Source organism: Mesoplodon mirus (assembly GCF_964341445.2).
Source record: "Mesoplodon mirus genome assembly, chromosome: 15".
Lineage (NCBI taxonomy): Eukaryota > Metazoa > Chordata > Mammalia > Artiodactyla > Ziphiidae > Mesoplodon > Mesoplodon mirus.
The window spans coordinates 16,608,433-16,629,487 of NC_138991.1; the positions used below are offsets into that span (position 1 = coordinate 16,608,433).

At 43.7% G+C, this 21,055-nt stretch overlaps 1 protein-coding gene across 1 annotated transcript in view; it reads right to left on the reverse strand.

The window, feature by feature from the left end:
- Nucleotides 1–430: 430 nt before the first annotated feature.
- Nucleotides 431–21,055, reverse strand: part of IFT52 (intraflagellar transport 52) — a 34,373-nt gene continuing 13,748 nt past the window's right edge. Inside the window, exons 7-14 of the mRNA XM_082645550.1 lie at nt 19,133–19,259; nt 15,727–15,813; nt 14,359–14,427; nt 9,846–10,000; nt 5,858–5,945; nt 4,768–4,876; nt 2,523–2,668; nt 431–701 (exon numbers count right to left, since the gene is read on the reverse strand). Of these exons, the coding sequence (XP_082501676.1) occupies nt 654–701; nt 2,523–2,668; nt 4,768–4,876; nt 5,858–5,945; nt 9,846–10,000; nt 14,359–14,427; nt 15,727–15,813; nt 19,133–19,259 (829 nt within the window). The 3' untranslated portion in view covers nt 431–653. The remainder of the gene's footprint in view (nt 702–2,522; nt 2,669–4,767; nt 4,877–5,857; nt 5,946–9,845; nt 10,001–14,358; nt 14,428–15,726; nt 15,814–19,132; nt 19,260–21,055) is intronic.

Sequence of the window (21,055 nt, forward strand, 5' to 3'; positions counted from 1 at the left end):
CTGTGCATTTCCACATCAACTGCTCCATTCAAGCAGGTACAGTCTCTCCCATTGTCCTTGGGACTGATGATCACATTTTGCCCTGCATTATAACCTAAAACGATGACAAAACTGAGTGGTTCAGGAGCTCAGAGGAGAGGGACAAAGTGTGGGTGAAGGCAACAGCCTCCAAATGGTTGTGCCTGTGTGCAGCTGGGAGATGGAGTGAGTGAGCTATGTAAAGAAGATACCTATCAACTATTTTACCTTTTTCATTAGGTACAGTGGGGCAAACAGACTGTGGGTTAAGTTTGTTTTCTATCCTTTTGAGCTAGTCCAAAAGCTGTACAGCATTCATAAGCTTGAGAGTTATTTATGCTTCTGATAAAAGAGACTCAAATCTACAACTGGAGTCAAAAGAAAAGACTTCAATGAAAGACTGATGCATAAATTATAAAAGTACAGATTCAAACAGATTTAATTTTAAAAATGGAACATACCTTACAGAAGTTAGAAATGTTATCCCTCTCTGGGCACTATAGAAGACGCACAGACCTTCCACAGCTATTAGAAGAAAGACTGTATAGACAATTTTGATAAAGAATTGAGGGACAATTCAAAAAGAGTTTATAAAGAGAATCAGGAGGCAGAAAATGCTTGAAGAGGCTTGGTCCTCAGAAATTGTTCTGGAATGCCGTTTCACTTGTATCAATATCATGTTCCTGGATGAGGGAATAAGACATAGAATTTTAGAATTTCAGTTCAAAACCTGAAATGTGAACTCTTTGTTGTTTTGGACTTTGATTAGAGATTCTAAATCATCATTAATTGGGACACATAGCTAATCTCTGGGCTTTAAGGCTAAATCCAGCCCGAGGATTAAGTTTTCATGACCAGGACAGGGCTTTGACCACAGCCCACCACCCACCATGATGAATGGGAAGCAGATACATTTGAAGGTACTGATGCAGACACCACACCAGACTTCTTACCTTGGCCTTAGGGGCCTGACCCTGCCTTGCCACCAAGGTAAGTACTGTTGGGAATCTACCTGGCCCCCATCCCACATTTCAGTGCTGAGCAAGTATACCAATACCTTGCCTCTGAGTTGCTTTCCTGGTACTGATCTCAGAGCACTCTAAATGCCCAGATGTTCCTGTCTCGCTCACTGCACGTAGCTCAGGCAGACAGCAACGACTGCATTCACCGCCACAGCCCTGACATCTAGCGCCAGGCCGGCACATACGAGGTGTATATTATAGTATGAGTACACAGCAGAGCCAGCCCCCGCCAGTGGTGGCTCAGATCCTGATCAGTCTTTCTGTTCAGCATCTAAAATCGTGTGTGTGTGTGTGTGTGTGTGTGTGTGTGTGTGAGAGAGAGAGAGAGAGAGAGAGAGAGAGAGTGAAAAATGGACTTTCTCTTTATACTGTTTTATAGTCCTTTCCCTGTATCATGAATGTCTTCCTAAGTCCTTAAACATCCTTCTAAACATTCTTAATCTTATGGATGCACCCTAGGTACTTGTTCCCTACTGATGAAAGTTTTTCTTCAATTAAAACAATGCTTCACTGAGCATCCTGACTGGTAAATCTACACACATTCAGGAATATATATATATATATTTTGGCCATGCCACATGGCATGCAGGATCTTAGTTCCCTGCCCAGGGATTGAATCTGTGCCCCCTGCAGTGGAAGTGTGGAGTCTTAACCACTGGACCACCAGGGAAATTCCAGGATTATATTATTAAGACAAATTCTAAGCATTAGAATTGCTGGGTCAAAGGTATACATATATATATTTAGGGCTTCTGAACGATATTATAAAAAAATCTCCATAAAAATGGAACCAGCTTATTCTCTCATCAGTAGTATATAAATGAATGCCCATTTACCAACCTTGGTTGGACATTTAACTTTAGAAATCCTGTCCAGGGATACGCAAGATGAAGGCCAGGCATAATTTTTAAGTTCTTGGTCCTCAGCCCTGGGCATGATGATTTCTAACATAAGGCGCTGACCTCACGTCCTGCTGCTCCATCCTTGGTTCAGTTACCTCCAGCCACACAGGCATTGCTGCTGTCCCTCAAACAAGCCAGGAAGAGCCCAGCCTTAGGGACTCTGCACAGGTCTTCTCTCTGCCTGGGACACTTGTCCCCCAGCTATCTCCATGGCCAACTCCCTCGACACCTTCAAGTCTTTGCTCCCATGTCAGCTTTGTAGTGTGGCCTCTCCTGACCACCCTATTTAATATCACCACATTCAGCACACTGATCCCTCTGACCCTGCTCTACTTTTTAATAGCGCTTATCATCTCCTAGCATCCTATGTGATTCACTTATATGTTTATTGTTTACTGTCTCCTCCAGCTAGATATACATCCCGTAAGTGCAGGGAACATCGTCTGTTTTGTTCACCTAGTAGATAGTGAAATGCCTGCAGAATGAATGAATGAATGGCCTGGAACATGAGAAGTCCAGTTTATGGATGATATCACCACTGGAAGGGCTCCCACTTGAGTGGGCCTTCTGGGTTCTGTACCTGGTTCAATTTCTTGAATTCCACCACTTGGAAGAAGATGTGCTCGAGGATATGTTTGGCATCTTGCTGGTCCTTTGTTAGTTTATTGGTGACTCCGAGGATGTCGCCACACTTCCTGATGTAGAATTCCAGGTCTTCTTCAGTACCTAAGCACAGTTGGGGCAGTCAGATTCACCCTTGACTCTGCCCTTCCCCAAGTACAGACTTACTGTGGTTTGGGTATCCCTGTCAGGTTCCTACATCTCTCAAGATCACTCACCTCTCCCTTGGGTAATGTGACCAAAGGACTTAAAACAGTGACAAACTGTAGAGATCTCTGATGTGCGGTTTTTGTAAATCAGGACAAAAGTGTGACACTCCTAATTAGAATAAAGCTAGCCAGGTTCTGGCTCGCTATTCCCAGATCTGGCATTCCTACATTACAAAGAACAGGAGCAACCAGCAGGGAATCAAATTACCATTCTCTGATTGCCACAAGGATCATTATGTGAAGGACATATGGGTATTTTATTTTATTTATAGTATTTATTTAAAAAAATTTTTTGGCCGCACCATGCAGCTTGCAGGATCTCAGTTCCCTGACCAGGGATCGAACCCATGCCCCCAGCAGTGGAAGCGTGGAGTCTTAACCACTGTATTGCCAGGGAAGTCCCAGGGGTATTTTAAATAGCATTTACTATAGCAATATTATAGGAAAGGAAATAAAAGAAACAAAAACTTATCCATAATTCTCTGTGTAACTATCCCCAGCCCTGTATCAAGGATGGACGGCCATTACTGCCCTACTTACACTATACTGTAATTTCTTTTCTTCCCCTCTGATCTGCATTTTTAAAGTTGTGATAGAAATGATCTCTCACTCTAGCTCTACCCCCACCAATACTTCCTAGGGTAATTACTGCCATGTATGCCTACATGTCTGCATATGTGTAAAAAAACGGGATCAAACTATAATAGTTCTGTAAGTTGCCATCATCATTTAACGATGTAACATGGACATTCCATGTCAAAGCTAATGCTCCACATCCTTCTTTTAACAGATGTATAATATTCCACTTTGTCTCATATTTTTTTTAACCAATTCTCCTACTGATGGACTGTTAGACTGTTGTCTATTTTTTGAATGCTACAATTAATATCTCTGTATCTTTTCTGTTATGCATTTCTACTAGGATTTCTGCAGGATAAACCGCTAGAAACAGAAACGCAGGGTCAAAGGGTCTGATCCTTCACAGGTCTATTATTCCCACTGGACTAATTACTAGGTCTTGCTAATTTCTGATTGCCTAGCACCTACCACAATGCCTGGCATGGAACAGAGATGCAGTAAAGGTGTCTGACATTGAACTATTTTCATTTTTGCACATTCCTTTCTGGTCTTCGAGCACATATAGTTGTTCACATAGTTGGGATCCTACTCTAAGTACAGTTTTATATCTTGTTTTCTTCATTTAGGAATCTCAGTGTCACCCCCTGGCCTTTGTAAACCTCTTTTATAATGACTGCATATTGTCCCACTGATTGAATGTGGTGCAATTTACTACCATTTCCCTGCGAGTGAACACTAAGGCTATTCCCAATTGTATTTTTTTTTTAATAAGTAATGTCGTAGTCATCTGTGTACCTTCATTTATCTCCCTAGGTTAGATTCCCAGGAGTGGGGTCACTGCCTCAATTTTCTGTCTCTGAGTCCATGTGTGCAGGCCCACCTGCTGTGCTGGAGGAAGGGCATGTCAGGAGGAGCACGGGGCCGAGAGTCGGGAGCACCACTCACCCTGCAGCTGTGCGGCCCGGAGCCTCATTTCCTCACCCACGGGTCAGGGTGGGCACACTTGACTCTCTCTAGAATCCTTTCCAATTTGAAGTCTCTGTAATTCTCTTAGCCCTGACTGAATTTTTTTATTCAACGGCTCCTGTGACCAATGGCCTAGATTTGCTAAGAGGCAGCCGGAGTCAGAATTCATCCTGGGGTCACCCAACAGGTCAGAACTAAAGACACACAGGAATTAAAGCTGAGACCCTGGCCTCTGCCTGGCACCATGCTCTAGCTCACTGAGCTAACTGACCCCTAGGGAAACAAGCCACATCATTCACATGAAGTAAACAAAAACTGTGCTTTTATACTTCCATTCATATTCTGTTCTCCCTAAACAAACTCTTAAGCTTTCTTTCACGGCAAATCTCAGAAATTCACAATTTAATAAAACTCACAAAAGAAAACAAGCAAGAATTTGACCACACTCACACTTATTGGTGATCTGAGCAAGCCGGGCCTTCTCAGAGGAGAACGTCTCATCTAAGTCAAACAGCTCCAGCGGAGGGGGTGATAATTCCCTGAAACTAGGAGGGAAAACCTAAAAGGCAATAAGGTCTTTCATGAGAGAGCGCATCCAAAGCCATAACTGACTGTGATGAGACGACGAACCGCCCAGCGCCCATCACCTCCTTCCGCCCTAACCCATGAGACCACAGCAAGACGGCGGCCCAGTGCAAGCAACCCAGCAGAACCAGCTCCAAGCACGCCGCCAAACTCGCCAAGCTGATGAACCAGCGCCCGTTAACTCATGCAAGGACACACGGCTTGGGGCTTCTCCGGCTTATTTGCATTTTGTGCAAATTTGTGTTGAACATTTGATTGCACGAGTCGTTTCTCATCTGATGATGAGTTCTTCAGGGACAGAAATTGGGGAAACAGATGTAGATCAATGTAGAAAGTGCTGAACTTATAGCCAGAATTCGCAGGTATGAAGCAGTGGTGTGCTGATAAATGTTGAGCTATGACTCAAAACAAGAGGCCTGATCTGTAGCATTTGTCATTTCCTGTTTTGTAAACACTTCCACTGTGGCCGATTTTCAGGTTACCAAGGTGAAGCCAACTGGCTCATAACATTCCAGAATGTGGTGGGATAAGACAATTCTGAAGGCAAGTGGAGCTCACGCTGGACTGGAATGTTGAAAAATAACCTAGAGACACATGACTGTCCCCTGGGCTCTTAGAACTGTGCTGTGAATCTTAGTGCCTGTTGCCTGGAGAGCTCAAAGCTTTCTAGCACAAAGCTCTTCCTCCTTTTCAGCCAGGTATTCTCATATATGCCCTTCAACGCCACAAGACAGGAAACGTTTAACAGCCAGAGAGGTCCACACCCATGATTCTTCGGTTGGGAACGACACCAAATGAAAGTCCCTGTAGGATACTAACAGGTTTGGTCTCTATGCGTGTTTCGAGCCAGAGAAACATGACCCCATGAGGAGGCCAGCCCCACACGAGGACAGCTGGTGAGGGAGAGGCAAACAGCGGGGCTCTGCGGCAGGATGCCCCCCACACACCCACTCACTGCTGGCTGAAGGGCTGGCAGCGGCGTCTCAAACTGAGGTTGGATGAGCTGGAGAGGTTCATGTTTCACGTTTAGCTGTTCGTGAGCCCTGAGTTAAGAAGAAGATAAAGAAGCAGGAATCAAGATGAGACACTGATGCAGAGCATGTCTAACTGATCTCACGGTGCTAGTCTCCAATGATCAGGAGGCTCAGCACTTTGGCAAAAAAAATAAAAATCACACAAAATGTATTGTTACATGTAATGTAATGATCCTTTCAGGAATCTTCTCTACTGCAACAGACAGCGTGACTTTATTGAGAACTGAAAGGGAAAGGTCATTCAAGTTTCCTTTCGGGCTTCTAAATAGGCTTTTCATTTTTACCCACTGGACACCGTGAATCTTGTAACTCACTGTGTTTCCTTACTTGTTTTCACCATCAAGAGACAGGAGTCAAATCTGAAGTCTGCTTCTGGCGACTGAACAGATCCACAGGATATGCACTTCTATGTGCTCATTCACTCCACAAACATCTACTGAACACCCACTGTGTACCAGGCAGTTTTATCTGCCAGGAGTACAGCAGCAGGGGAAAAAAGAGACCAAGGCAGGCCCTCGTGGGACTGACATTCTAGCGGAAGAGAGACACACAATAAACAAAAGCCAGGATGCCAGGGATTAATAAGCATTAGGAAGAAAAGCAAATCAGGAGAGAGGGACAGAGACAGGGAAGGGGCAGGGAGTGGGGCTTTGCCAGAGCAGCCCTGAGTGAGCGGAGGGGCAGGTCAGGCAGTCTCCCTCAGAGGCATCCCAGGCAGAGGCCAGAGCAAGGAGAAGAGGGAAAGGGGAGCGAGACATTTTCACGGAACAGCAGGGCAGCCAGAGCAGCTGTGGTGGAGTGAGAACGGCACGAAGGAGTTAATGGAGTCAAGGGCTGACCTTCCCCCACGGTAGTTTTTTTATTGCCTCTTCCCCTTTGCCTCCGTTCTCCCAAACCTTAATTTGACCTTTTGCATCGGGGTACAGATTGTACAAGCTCTGTGACCTCCTCTGGGAATGAGGCAAATTAAAATATACTCACCCACCCAACTTAAATTGTGTGCTCAGTTGTGGCCTTTCAAAATTCATCTAAGCAAGCAAATGCCAAGGGGTGTGGACAAAGTTCATGACCGTTTCTCTGTAGGGGTGCTTTCAGAAAGGAGACAGGTCTATGACCGCAGAAAGATGGCTAGCTGAGCTTATGCCGTCGCCACCTCCACTAGTCCCAGATGCTTGGGGAGCGTCTTTCCTAGCGATGAGCAGATGATCCCCACGGAGAGAAGAGAAATAACTTTTCTTGAGCATCTACCACATGCCACGTGCTGTGCCTGACCCTGTGCGAGGCACTTATTTAATGTAATCCTCAAAACAGCCCTGGACAGTGGGTGTAATCTCTTACAGAAGAGGAAACTGAGGTATAGAGTTGAAGTAGCTCCCCAAGGTCATGTGCTTAGGAAGCAACAAAGGCAAGGTCAGAACTCAGACCTGGCTAATCCCTGCCAACCAGAAGCCCCACGACTCAGTCTACCCAGATGGCAGAATTAGAGGCAGTTCTCAGCTAAAGGTCCTAGTACCCACAGACAAAGAGCCCTGATGCCAAGTCCTGGCCTTGGTCATTCTAGCCATGACATTCTGTTTTCTGTCCCTAGGTACAGCTGACTGTGCTGAAGCCCTGTGTAAGTAATAAAATAAATTCCATTAAGTCTTCCCTTTCTCCACTCAGCTCACCACCTGCCCAAATCTTCCTCCTACTAGTAGCCAACATGTACTTGATGGGGGTGGGGAATGGGTGAAGAAGCTAATCTTAAAAGCAAGCAAAACCTAATTCAGAAAGATGATCAATATGGGAAAAGGGGAAGAATAAATGCCATTGCTATACACAAATCTGTGATATGGGGCTGCTCTATATTCCAGGATACTCTGGCCTGACCTTTGGTGGTGCATTTTCACCGCCCATGTCTCACTCTCCATCCCACCATGAACTCTGACAGCAGGGACGCCACACTGTTTGTCTCTACCTCACACCCCACAGGCATCAATAAAGACCGGCTGGACAAATGAAGTCACTTCAGAGCAATACCCTACAGTTGACATAAATATTTAATGACGAATGCAATTTTTACTCAAAAAGAGAAACTGCATTCAAAAGTTGTTACCTGTGAATAAAAATACCTAAGAGCTCCATACAGAAACTGTAAACCAGTAACTCCTGCTCTTTGCTGTGGTATGAAAGACAAATACAATTAAAGGAGCCATCCAAGCCTCTGAAACATCCACTACCTGACTCTGCCGACACTAAAATAGCAGACAGTTCCAATCAATCTCTCATTCAACACTGAAGAATGATCGTGATGGCCTGGTCCACCTGCATCAGGAGAGAAGCAAGTCAAAACGGCAGGAGCCGGTTGGACTGGAAGCAGCCAGCGGGGCAGCCTGACGGAACTTTTGTTATTCTAAGAAAAGCCCTGAGTTAGAAGGAGAACATCAGAGCTCAAAACCAAGCAAATGAAGAGCCATATGTGCAGCCAGGATTTACAACCTGGCTGTTACCTGCAGGCTGCAGGTGGTGAGGGGGTGACAGAGATGCCCTGGCAGCTCTGGGGGTGTCAGTGTTGTTCTCTTTTTTAGACACTCTCTAACTTCCTACAGTAATAAATCTCCAGATAATTTCTTCCCAGGTTCAGGGTTAAGATGGCTGGATTCAAATTCAGGTGCCACCAAAAACTAGCCGTGTGACCTTAAGCAACTCACTTATGTTTTCTGTGCCTCAGTGTCCTCATATGTAAAACAGGGGTAATAACTGTATTATGATTATTACATGATAAAGCAACATACATAAAAAAAATAAACATGGTACTTGTTAGGAGTCAAGGCTAAATGCAGTTCAAATGGCAACTAGGAATGAACTTCCTTGCCTGGAATACCTGCCTTTGCTCAGAAAGCAACCTCCCTGCAGAATGTTCTCTCCCAACACCCCAAACCATCTCCTGAAATCCTCTCACCCCTTAAAGTGCGCCATCCATCAGAGGGCCAAGCAGACACAAGTCACCCAGAAATGTTTTTTGAAATCCTCAATGCCTGGCTAAAACGGCCCCTCTTTCTTAAAGCCTTCCCTGCTCACCCCAGTCAGGATCGAATTCTCTTTCCTCATTATGCCATGGCCTCCAGTTTTACATTTCACATTTAGCATTAGATTAACCTTGCATCACAGCTTTTGTCTGTCTCCTCCATAAAACCATACACTTTAGGTACGGTGCTCAGCACAGTCAGAGCTCTATGAGTGCTTGATGACCTTGAACATAAGTACAGGGCCAGGACGTTCGACAATCATCTGTAGCTGTGCCTTCAGCCTTTCTTTTATCCAGATGTAGATCCTGTGCCAGGCCAGAGATGCTCAAAAATGTTAGTCCCTGCCCCTGTTGTTAGGGATGCAGATCAACACCAACAAAGCCGGCATGAAACAGGGTCAAGGACTGGCCTGAAAGACACTCAGGCCTGGCTTGAGATCCCTGTTCCCACCGTGGGAGAATCCTTTCCCTCTCTAAACCTCAGTTCCCTCGGCTGGAAGTGAGGCAGGTAACTCAGAGGACCACTGAAAGTATTAAATGAAGGCACAGTGTGGAGTGCTTACAGGGTGACTGCCCACCTTGGTTTACTGAGGTGGGGGTCTCTGGGACGTGGGACTCTCTGTGCTCAGACCAGGAATGTCCTGGGCAAACCGGAACAAGTTGGTTTCTCTAAATGTCCAATACAGAGCCTGGAACACAGCAGGAAATGACAACTGCTGGCAGTTTCCTCTGTATCGAGCCCTGCCCCAAACTCCCAGCTGTCTCGGCCAACCTCATCACAGGTCTGAGAACACGTTTTGCACACCGCACTCACCGTGCCCCTAACTCCCGCCCCCAGGCTAGTGTTTTCAAACCGAACACCCAATGGAGTGCAGAGCAGCTGAGAGAGCCGAGGTACTGACTTGATGACCTTGGGGAGGGAAGTGGTATCCAGCTGGTAAATGGACAGGTCGAAGAGGGTGGTGAAGTCCCGAGGGTTCTCATCGCCCTCCTGGAGACACACTCGCAGCCGCTCGGACAGGGTGGCCGTGTCGGGCAGCATCATGTAGTCGGAAATCTGAAAGCCACAAGAGGGTTCCTTTCAGCATAGCAGGGGCAAGAATTTACTCTGTCTGGTCTCCAGCGCCTGAGGTCTAAATCTGCAATATTTCTACTCTCTTGCTAAGACATCTCACTGTTCATGACCACTGACAACTAAAGCTTAAATAAACCACTCTCGGTGGAAAGAGGGACAAAGGTCACCTGGGTAATCCCCAGCGCTGACAAAACCCAGCTCTGCGATGATTCATGCTGGTCCGCACACAGCTGAATATGGCTGGAGAAACGCACAACCCTGCTGACTGGTCTCCTTTTCGTTACACACTGATCTTGAGTGCTCAGCCATCAATTAAATTCTCAAGTTCATTCCCTTTTCCCATTCTCGTAGGCAACACTTTCCTTCGGTCACTTCAACCATCTAATATGATTTTCTATCTCTTAATTTTAGCTGATGACCTTATTTTCTACATCAGTGAGAAAACAGACACAATCATAAAAGAAAGTCTTCAAGCTACCATTTCAACATCTATCCTCTCTCCACCCACCAGCACTTGGGCCGTACACTCTGCTTTCTCTCCTGTCCTGTGTACGAACCACCTGTGACCCCAGCACAGACAACCCCTCCTTGGACACTAGACCCCAGCCCTTCTCACCTAGCCGAGGACATGCCTGCAGCACTGCTGAGAACCCTTAATGATGACATGTGCTGTCTGTTGGTAACAGTAAAAGACCGGGAAAACCTAAATGACCATCAATAGGAGACTGGTTAAATATACCACAGTACAAATAATGGAAAATTCAGTTTTCAAAAAACAAAACAATGGGCTTCCCTGGTGGCGCAGTGGTTGAGAGTCCACCTGCCGATGCAGGGGATGTGGGTTCGTGCCCCAGTCTGGGAAGATCCCACATGCCACGGAGCGGCTGGGCCCGTGAGCCATGGCCGCTGAGCCTGCGCGTCCGGAGCCTGTGCTCCGCAACGGGAGAGGCCACAACAGTGAGAGGCCCGCGTACCGCAAAAAAAAAAAAAAAAAAAAAAAAATCAAAAGAAAGCTCTTTATGAATGAGTATGGAAAAACCTCCAAGACGTACTGGTAATTGTAAAAAGCAAGGTGCTAGACAGTGTATATACAAAGCGTACATAGCACCATTTGGGTAAAACAAGGGGGAAGGAGAGCATGCACGTATGCATATTTGCTTATCTCTATATAAAATCTCTCTGGAAGAACATACAAGAAACTGCTAAGACTGCTGTCGCTGGGGAGGGGAACCAAGTGGCTGCGCAAAGACAGAAGGAAGACTGTTCATTGTGTATGCCTCTGAATTCCAAACTATGTGAAGGCATTACCTGGTCGAGCAATAAAGTTAAATAAATGCATGCTGGCAACCAGGAGTTTGTGTATTCCTAATTTCCCTTTGAACTGCATTTAGCCTTGACTTCTAACAAGGCCAACTTGGTGATAGTTTTAAAAACTGGTCTCTGAAGTCACCCACAACATAATCTTCCACATTCTCCAGAGCCAGCACTTGGGGAAACGTGCCTGAGCGTGACGAAAATGAGACGTCAAGACAAACAGGCTCACTTTTCCCTGTATCCCAAGCGTCGAAAACTCCCCCAATTCTCAAACTTTTTTTTTAGACAAGAAACAAGGGAGAAGCATCAACAAATAAATGCCCTTCCTAGCACTATTTGGCTGTTGTAGAGGCTTCAACCCTCTAATAGGACGGGGATGAAGGTGAGAGCAGTAACAAGGGCGCTGACCATGGAAGAACATACACCCGGGTCACGGCAGAGGTAAGTATGGGCCCAGCAATCCCAAAGGTCCCGTGGCTGATTCTTAGCTCTGCACAGAAGACTGCTACAAGATCCTAGTTCAGGCAAGTAGCAAGGCCTTAGATGTCCAGACAGAAACATAAAAAGAGTGCTCCCGAGGGAGATCAGCTTGGTGCTTTGTGACTACCTAGAGGGGTGGGATAGGGAGGGTGGGAGGGAGACATAAGAGGGAGGAGATATGGGGATATATGTATATGTATAGCTGATTCACTTTGTTATAAAGCAGAAACTAACACACCATTGTAAAGCAATTATACTCCAATAAAGATGTTAAAATAAATAAATAAATAAATAAAAATACAAAGAGTGCTCCCAAGATCACTGGTTTTCATGACTTCCTGGCAGATTTTGAGGTTAAAACTTGTTATGTAAATTCCTTCAGCTCTTTATCAAACTATTATTTTATTAAATATCATTTGAAACTGAGCTATTGTCTGGGTTTGAAACCCAGCTATTGTCTGGGTTTGAAACCCATTCCAACATAATAAGATTTGATCTGAAATCACAGGAAGTTTAGATTTTCAGAATTTCTTACTGTACAATGTTTCTTACTGTACAATGTACTGTCCAGTGTTTTACTTTCCAAAGCCTTACAATACCAAGAATGTTTTTCACCAGGTCTCACAACTGGAAGATATATGAAACTGCACGGTTTTAGAGAAAGGCCTTAACAACACTCCCCTCCTCTGGTTTCTACTGATGCCTCCCTTTGGAACCAGCCCAGTGTCACACGTGGTGGAGTGTGAACAACAGAGCAGCAGAAAAGGCTCAGGCTCCGGAATCAGCCTGAAGTGGGCGTTAAGAATGGCTTGAGCAGGTATTAATCGAAGTGGGAACCTTGAAGAATTTACTTACTTCAGTTTCCTCAGCTAGAAAACAGGAATGACAGAAACTTAGCAGGAGCAAAGTGGCCACACAGGACAGGAGCAGATGCAGCACCTCTTAGCGCTGCTTCCCTCGACCCACGACACCCTAAGTAGGATTGGCGGCTGTCAAAGATGCCGTCCACTCAGAGTTGGGTCCTGTGAGACCTGAAAAGCGAATTCCTGGCTGTACCCCAATTATTCTGTTTTAGGGGCGAACATCACTTTTCAGGAGAAATTTAAGCAAAATAGCTCCACACTTAATGTTTCCATGTAAGGGAGTATTTTAGACATAGGGCTCTCGCATTTGCTAACTCTAGTCAGCCCCTGGGTTTCCCAGAGAAGTCAGTCCTCAGCCGAGGGCAGAAGCAGTCAGCGGGCAGCCATTTCTGCTGGCCTCTGCCCACCTCCTGCTACCCATCGCCAAGAAATCACTTTCCTGACATTTCAGAGTTTAAGAAACACAGAACTAAAGGAAGAACGAGTAGACTTTGAATTAGGAGACCTGGGTTTGAGTCCCAGCTCTGAAATTGCTTGCTCTTTGGGCATATTACAATCCTACAGAATTTCAGTTTCCTCATCTGTAAAATGAGAATAAGACCATCTACCTCCCAGGGCTGTGGTGAGGTTTAAACAGGATGATTTATGTGGAAGTACGTGATATACAGTGCTTGGTAGATAATAAATACAAGAGTTTTTTTTTAAGTCTTGATAGATATACAGCCCTTTTTACAGCCTTTAGTTTAACAAGTAAATTTACATCTATTCATTTAGGCCTCACAATTATCCTGTGAGACAAAGAACACAGGTATTAGTGTCCCCAAAACTAATGAGAAAACTAAGATGAAAAAGGTCTGAAATAACCCGCTTAAGGTCCCAGGGCTCATGGTGGATTGGGACCTAGAATGTAGTTACTGGTTCCTAGTCCAGTGCTGGTCTCACCACTCTGATTTGTCTGATAAGTACTGTCATAATGCCCTTAGGATTGTTATTCCTAAAGGCAACAAAATGAGAGTTTAAAACTTAAATTCTGATGATCTTTGTTTCTTCATGAAAAAATTGTTTTTATATCCTTCATATTTTTGAAAGAAGTATTTCTCTACAGATACTGACTCTGAAAGTTTGGGCCAGAGAGCATACATTAAATTAAATTCCAATTATTACATATACAGAGAGAGGCTCCCACCCCACTGAACTCTACAATGAATTATATAATTCACTGATTTATTAGTTTTTTACAACATGGCCTTCATCTCACCAAAAAGCATCACTTCTTGGGCTTCCCTGGTGGCGCAGTGGTTGAGAATCTGCCTGCTAATGCAGGGGACACGGGTTCGAGACCTGGTCTGGGAAGATCCCACATGCCGCGGAGCAACTGGGCCCGTGAGCCACAACTACTGAGCCTGCGCGTCTGGAGCCTGTGCTCCACAACAAGAGAGGCCGCAATAGTGAGTGGCCCCCGCGTGCCACAACTAGAGAAAGCCCTTGCACAGAAACGAAGACCCAACACAGCCAAAAATAAATAAATAAATAAATAAAATTTAAAAGCATCGCTTCTTGCCTTCTGTCTAACACATAAAGGAAGAGACAGATATTCCTTTGGAACTGTTAGAAGTGGCGCTGAGAAGCTGGACCCATTTTTCATTTCAAAGCGGTTTTTTTTAATGATTCACAACCTCCTACCTCTGGGTCCTCAGCATCAATCTGGTTTAGGTGGATGTCTCCTGTTGTGAGCCACTGGAAAACAACATCCTAAATTAAAAAAAATAAACACAGAATTACCCATTTGGTTATCTGAGAAAGCTGAGGGCAGGACTAGAGAATTAAACCAATCAAGAAAAATGATAAAGGGAAAGAGAATACACACCAGTGATTTGAAAAAGGGTAGCCACCCTTATCTTGGTGAAATCATATGAAAACTGCAAAGTTTTCCTTACCCTAGTGCCATTTTTATTATTGGAAATTTATCATTTATCTTAGGGCACTCTAACCTTTAATCACCAGCCAGAATTTATTAAAATTTGTCCACTGTTCTGAAACAATCCCTGTGTAATGTGCTGATGACAGTCTGGACTTAAAAAGTACAATATAACAAGATGCCCCCAGAATGTGATAAAGACGTTGGAACTTCGTGTAGATTCTACAGAAACAAGATCGTTTTTTTTTTTTGGCTGCAGCTCACAGCTTGTGGGATCTCAGTTCCCCAACCAGGGACTGAAACCAAGCCCTCGGCAGTGAAAGTGCAGAGTCCTAACCATCGGACCGCCAGGGAGTTCCCAGAAACGAGATCTTAAGTCAATCTCTCAATAAGACAATAATCCTTAAGGCTGAAGGAACTTATTTCATTAATGAGAAAGCTCAGTGGGACCTCCTCCCTCTGGTTGAGGGAGTCACTGGCATCACACCAACATCCAGCTCTGGCCGGCACCCTGTCACCCTTCACGGGACATGTTTCCTTTGCACTTGCCGTGCCTTTCCCTCCTTCCCCGCCTCAATCAGGGACAGTCCTATCATAACCCCTCCTAAATCCCACTCGTGCTGGCCAGCCCCTCCCCCCACTCACACCTTCCCTGCCTTCATTCAGGTCCTTGTTCCTTCTCCGCCAGTCTCCTAACTGGCTCCAGATTGCCCTCTCCCTTCCATCTTCTGCACTCACAGATCTGACTATGCCCAAGGCTGCTGGACACTCTACAAGGGCTCCCCGTGGCTTTTCGAAGAAAGTTTGAGTTCCTAGGCTTGATACGGGAGGCCCTGCTTGGGTCTGCTCCTCCTCGCTTCTCCAGGGTGGCTCCCAGCCCGGGGTGCTGTGCTTAGAAACGCTCGCCACGTCCTTCTGGATTTACTTCTCTGTCTCTCACATCCTCTCTCAGGGTCCTGTATACTTTTTTAGAGCAGAGACTATGCCTGACTCGTCTTTGTATCCTTAGTGTCTGGTGTAGAATGGGTTCTGAATAGCTGGTTTTAAATGACTAGATGAACTCAGCAGTACTTTTTTTTTTAATGACAGGAAAATCATACATACTGTTCATTAGATAAAACAGAAGAGCTTACCATGATTTTGCTGTTTTCTTCTTTATCCAAATATTGGTCACTGAACATGTGACATGAGCCAAGCACTGCCAGTTTCCCACCTTGGTTCTGTTGATGACAAAGCAGTGTCAGATATTCAGATCCCCAAAGGTACCACGTGCATTTCAGTCCCCAAACACTTATCATTACAACCATGTGAGCAAATGTCTTATATACTAAGAAGTGCCAATTCACATGGGTATTTTAATGGTCTAGAAATGTCAATTATGATAATAACTATATTCCAACCTGCTTCTCAATTTAGACACCTCTATACCCTTCAATTTGACTTTAATAGAAAGCAGTGTGAATTCATTCGACAGTATTTCCCATTGTTAGTGAAATTATAAATGAATATCATAATCTTAAAGGAAAAAACAGACAAATCCATAGATAATCTATAAAGATTTGGACATTTATGAATACCAAAAAACAGTATTTAAGATCCAAACAGAAAACTAAGCCACAAGCGCGAAAAATTCACAAAAGAAACGACTGGTTAATAATAAAAACTTTAGTATTAGTAATTAAAAAAAAAATCAAAACAAAGTACTTTTTCCTATCAGATTAATAAGAAAAAAATGACTATAAACAGTGTTGGTCAGGTTTAGTGAAGTAACTTCTTTGACACAATGTTGCTGAAACTGTCAACAAATGCAACAAAGCAGAATATAAAATATACCAAAAACTCTGCACAACTTTATAGTCATAATCACAAAAGATTAGAAACAAATCCAAGTGTTCACCCACAGAAATATGCTTAAGAATAATGGAACCTCCCCCAGTTGTTAAATTATATATTAGGAAGGTTTCTCAATAATATGGGAAAATGCTTCTGTCATAACATTAGGCTAAAAAAAAGTGTACCATCAATTGTACAGCTACTGGAGTTTAAAGCCTGTGGGGCAAGTAAACAAAAATGAGGCACAAGCAAAAGTGGGAGAAAATGATCAAAACGTCGGCCTGGGCTGCCTCAGAGTAGCACATCTCTGCATTTAAAAATTTTTCTACAATGAGCATGTATTATTTTTGTAATGAGAAAAAAAACAGTGCAATATTAAAAACACAAAATGAAATCAGATTTTCTAGCAACATCACATACAGAGAACAGGCACAACTGCAACCACACCGGGAAAGAACAACACCTAAGCAGAGTTGTTGAGCTACAAATGCACAAATTCTGTAAATAAAACAAAATTTGCAAAACAAACTCTGACCTGTCCCACATTAGAAGCAAATGCTTCAGAGGAAAAATAATACAATTACTATACCATAACCACTGCAAACAGATAGGTTACTGAGAATAGGAAGTGAATTGGGTGGAATTCTATAGAAATAGCAGGGACGTGACTGAATGAACTGGGCTGCGATTTGAATCCCTGTAGATGAGTAAATACCTACACCTCCCACAGTCAGATTTATATTATCTTTTCCTTAGTATACAGTCGACACTTGAACAACATGGGTTTGAACTGCATGGGTCCACTTACTAGCGAATTTTTTTCAATAGTAAAGAGTACTGTACTACACGATCCGTGGTTGGTTGAATTCGCAGATGCACAACCGCATATACAGAGGACTGACTCTGTAACACACGATTTTCCACTGTGCGGAGGGCTGGCACCTCAAACCCCTGCACCGCTCAAGAGTCAACTGTATTTTCTTTTCCCTACCTCATTTATTTCAAATAGATTATACATTGTCTTTTAATCCTTTTATTCTGTCCTGACTGATTCTACCATTTTCTTCAGCTTCCTTTTCCAGCATCTGTCTATAATTTGTTCCAATTAAATAAGAGTATGTCTACTCAAGGACCAATGTGCTCCTTCAATGTTAATGAGTCTATCCCAGTAAACCAAAGACCTAGAAAGGACCATGATAAGCTCAACGAAGGCAATGGCCCTGGGCAAGAAGGCAGAACGCTGCTATGGGTTCCAGATGGAGCCTCTCCCTGGGATCACTGCTTCACCTCACCAACAAGAGTGACAGGCAACAACCTCTCTGAAAGATTGTGTTTATAAGGCAGGACTGAAAGCCTATCAGGAGGAGAAAATGGGCTTTAAATAGCTAGGCAATGAGCGCATGATAATCTCATGAATTCTAGAAGAATCACCACACTTAGCACAGAATTCTGTACCCAACAGATGCTCCATAAAAATCCACTGATTAAGCCACGTAAAATCTCTGTGCACAGTTAATAAAATCAAATAATTATAACAGTTCTAGTATTATACTACCAGAGGCCCCTTAAGATGGTGTCTCATTACTTTTGTGCCTATAAACAGACATTTAATGTAAAGTTATTTCCACATCTTGAATCATTTAATAACATGTTAATTTGGGTTTTTTTGGCCATGCCATGGGGCATGCGGGATCTTAGTTCCCAGACCAGGGATCGAAACTGTGCCCCTTGCAGTGGAAGCACAGAGTCTTAATCACTAGACCACCAGGGAAGTGCAATAACACTTTAATTTTAAAACAGTATTTCCTGCTGTTTAGGAGAGACTAACTACCATTAATAACTATACCAATTTTGTCTAAATATCATCTTTCAAACACAGCATAGACATTTATTTACTTCCTAATAAAAATGACGTCAGAGCTTTTAAATACGAGATGGAAAAGTAATACTTAGGTCCCACAAAGAAAAATAGAATCATGTGTAGCTAGAGCCATGCAAGTCTCTGGAGAAAAACTGAGAGGTCAGCTGGTGAATTCCATGTCTTGGTAGACAGATGAAGGTGAATTCAGCAAACATGAATTAAAAGGCAGTGGATACGTGGGGTGATAATGAGGACGGCTGTGTCCTCTGCGACCACCTGTTCCCACATTTTGTGGGGTTTCCAGGATGAGAACTGAACAACTAGTCTTCTGGTATGTTTTCCTGGGATACACTAAAATACCAGCAGCACAATTCTGTGCACTGTGGTACAGGTTGCTAACTCAACCTTTCTCTGAGTGGATTCTCTTACAGTGAGGGTGAGAGCTGGTAGTCAGAGACAGTTATACTACAGTAGCCTCATGCTACAGTGGAAAGGCTTTGGATCTAGAATAAGAGCTAGGTATAGTCTTGACTCCATCAATGACTGGACAATCCACTGTTTCCCCATAAGTAAAATGTAGTTCATTGAAATCCTACTTCACAGGACTATTGTGAAGACCAATGAGAAAATATGGGAGTTCCCTGGTGGTCCAGTGGTTAGGACTCCAAGCTTCCACTGCAGGGGGCACGAGTTCAATCCCTGGTTGGGGAACTAAGATCCCACATAGTGGCGCAGACAAAAAAAAAAAAAAGAGAAAATATATGAAACCCCATGGAAACTAAAGTAGTTCTTACTATTTCAGTAATAAAAATTACATATCCACCCTTATCTAAGAAAGGCTGTACCTTCGAGTGATAGAAAGCCAGGATGGGTCTGTTAAGTGGGAAACAGACAGAGCCTGTGGACAGAACAGCCACTGCTGGTTTCATGACATTCAATGTGGCACCAAAAGGATAGACAAAGGTGAGAGCCCTGAAAGAAATAAAGAAATATTCAAGGTTTTTTTTAATGAATAAAAAATTTTTGAAGATAATCTCAGTGTTTCTTGAGCAAGTCACAATCAAACAGAAAATATTCTATAAGCTTTGGTTTGTTAACTTAAAATTAGTGTCACTCTAGCTACAAGTTTAATAAAGCATTTTAAGAAATGTGAGTATACATGAAAGGATGCTCAACATCTTTACTCATTAGAGAAATGCAAATCAAAACTACAATGAGATATCACCTCACACCAGTCAGAATGGCCATCATCAAAAAATCTAGAAACAATAAATGCTGGAGAGGGTGTGGAGAAAAGGGAACACTCTTGCACTGCTGGTGGGAATGTGAATTGGTACAGCCGCTATGGAGAACGGTATGGAGGTTCCTTAAAAAACTACAAATAGAACTACCATATGACCCAGCAATCCCACTACTGGGCATATACCCTGAGAAAACCATAATTCAAAAGGAGTCATGTACCAAAATGTTCATAGCAGCCCTATTTACAATAGCCCGGAGATGGAAACAACCTAAGTGTCCATCATCGGATGAATGGATAAAGAAGATGTGGCACATATATACAATGGAATATTACTCAGCCATAAAAAGAAATGAAATTGAGCTATTTGTAATGAGGTGGATGGACCTAGAGTCTGTCATACAGAGTGAAGTAAGTCAGAAAGAGAAAGACAAATACTGTATGCTGACACATATATATGGAATTTAAGAAAAAAAATGTCATGAAGAACATAGGGGTAAGACAGGAATAAAGACACAGACCTACTAGAGCATGGACTTGAGGATATGGGGAGGGGGAAGGGTAAGCTGTGACAAAGTGAAAGAGCGGCATGGACATATATACACTACCAAACGTAAGGTAGATAGCTAGTGGGAAGCAGCGGCATAGCACAGGGAGATCAGCTCGGTGCTTTGTGACCGCCTGGAGGGGTGGGATAGGGAGGGCGGGAGGGAGACGCAAAAGGGAGGGGATATGGGAACATATGTATATGTATAACTGATTAAATTTGTTATAAAGCAAAAATAAATAAATAAATAAATAATAAAGGGAAAAAAAAAAAGAAATGTGAGTATAAATTAACAATTTACAATCGTACGTGTAAATGACTGTACCTGGAAGAAGTAAAGTAGCCCCAATGGAGGAAGAGGAAGAAGAGGGGGCCTCATCTCAGAACTGCACCAGAGCTACACATGAGCCTGCTCTGTGCAACGATGTCTTAGCTGTAAATTCGTTCCTCTCCCTTATAAATGTGACTGATGTTATCTCTAAGAATGAGTGTCTGTCATCAGAAGGGTATGCTACCTGTTGGGCGCTTATATCAATAGAGGCATATATTTATCCCACACTGGACACTTTTACACAGACCTGCTTTGGAGTCCCTCTACTCTCCACTGTCCTAGCAAAGACTGCGAGTGTCTTGAGTGAATCAGTACCTGGGGCAATGTACTCCTAGAAAGGGTGTGGGATGGAGGGGATAAGGGTGGGGTGCAGACCTAGGGGAGGCCAACCCCTGCAGGAGGGGCTAGGGTTTTGTGAAAGAAAAATGGAGCTCTGCAAAGGTATTTGTTGGAAGGAAGTGTCCTCAGAAAGGAGAGAAACGGGAATCTTAAAACCAAAGCATACAACTCGAAACCGGGGCGGGGGGGGGGAATGGGGAGAGGGAATACCCATGAAGAGTTCCTTATGAAGATTTTAATTTTCCTTTCTCTTAGACCATTCTTCTTAGCTTAAGTTTTAAATTATTTCCTTCCAGTGTTAGTTTTCCCCA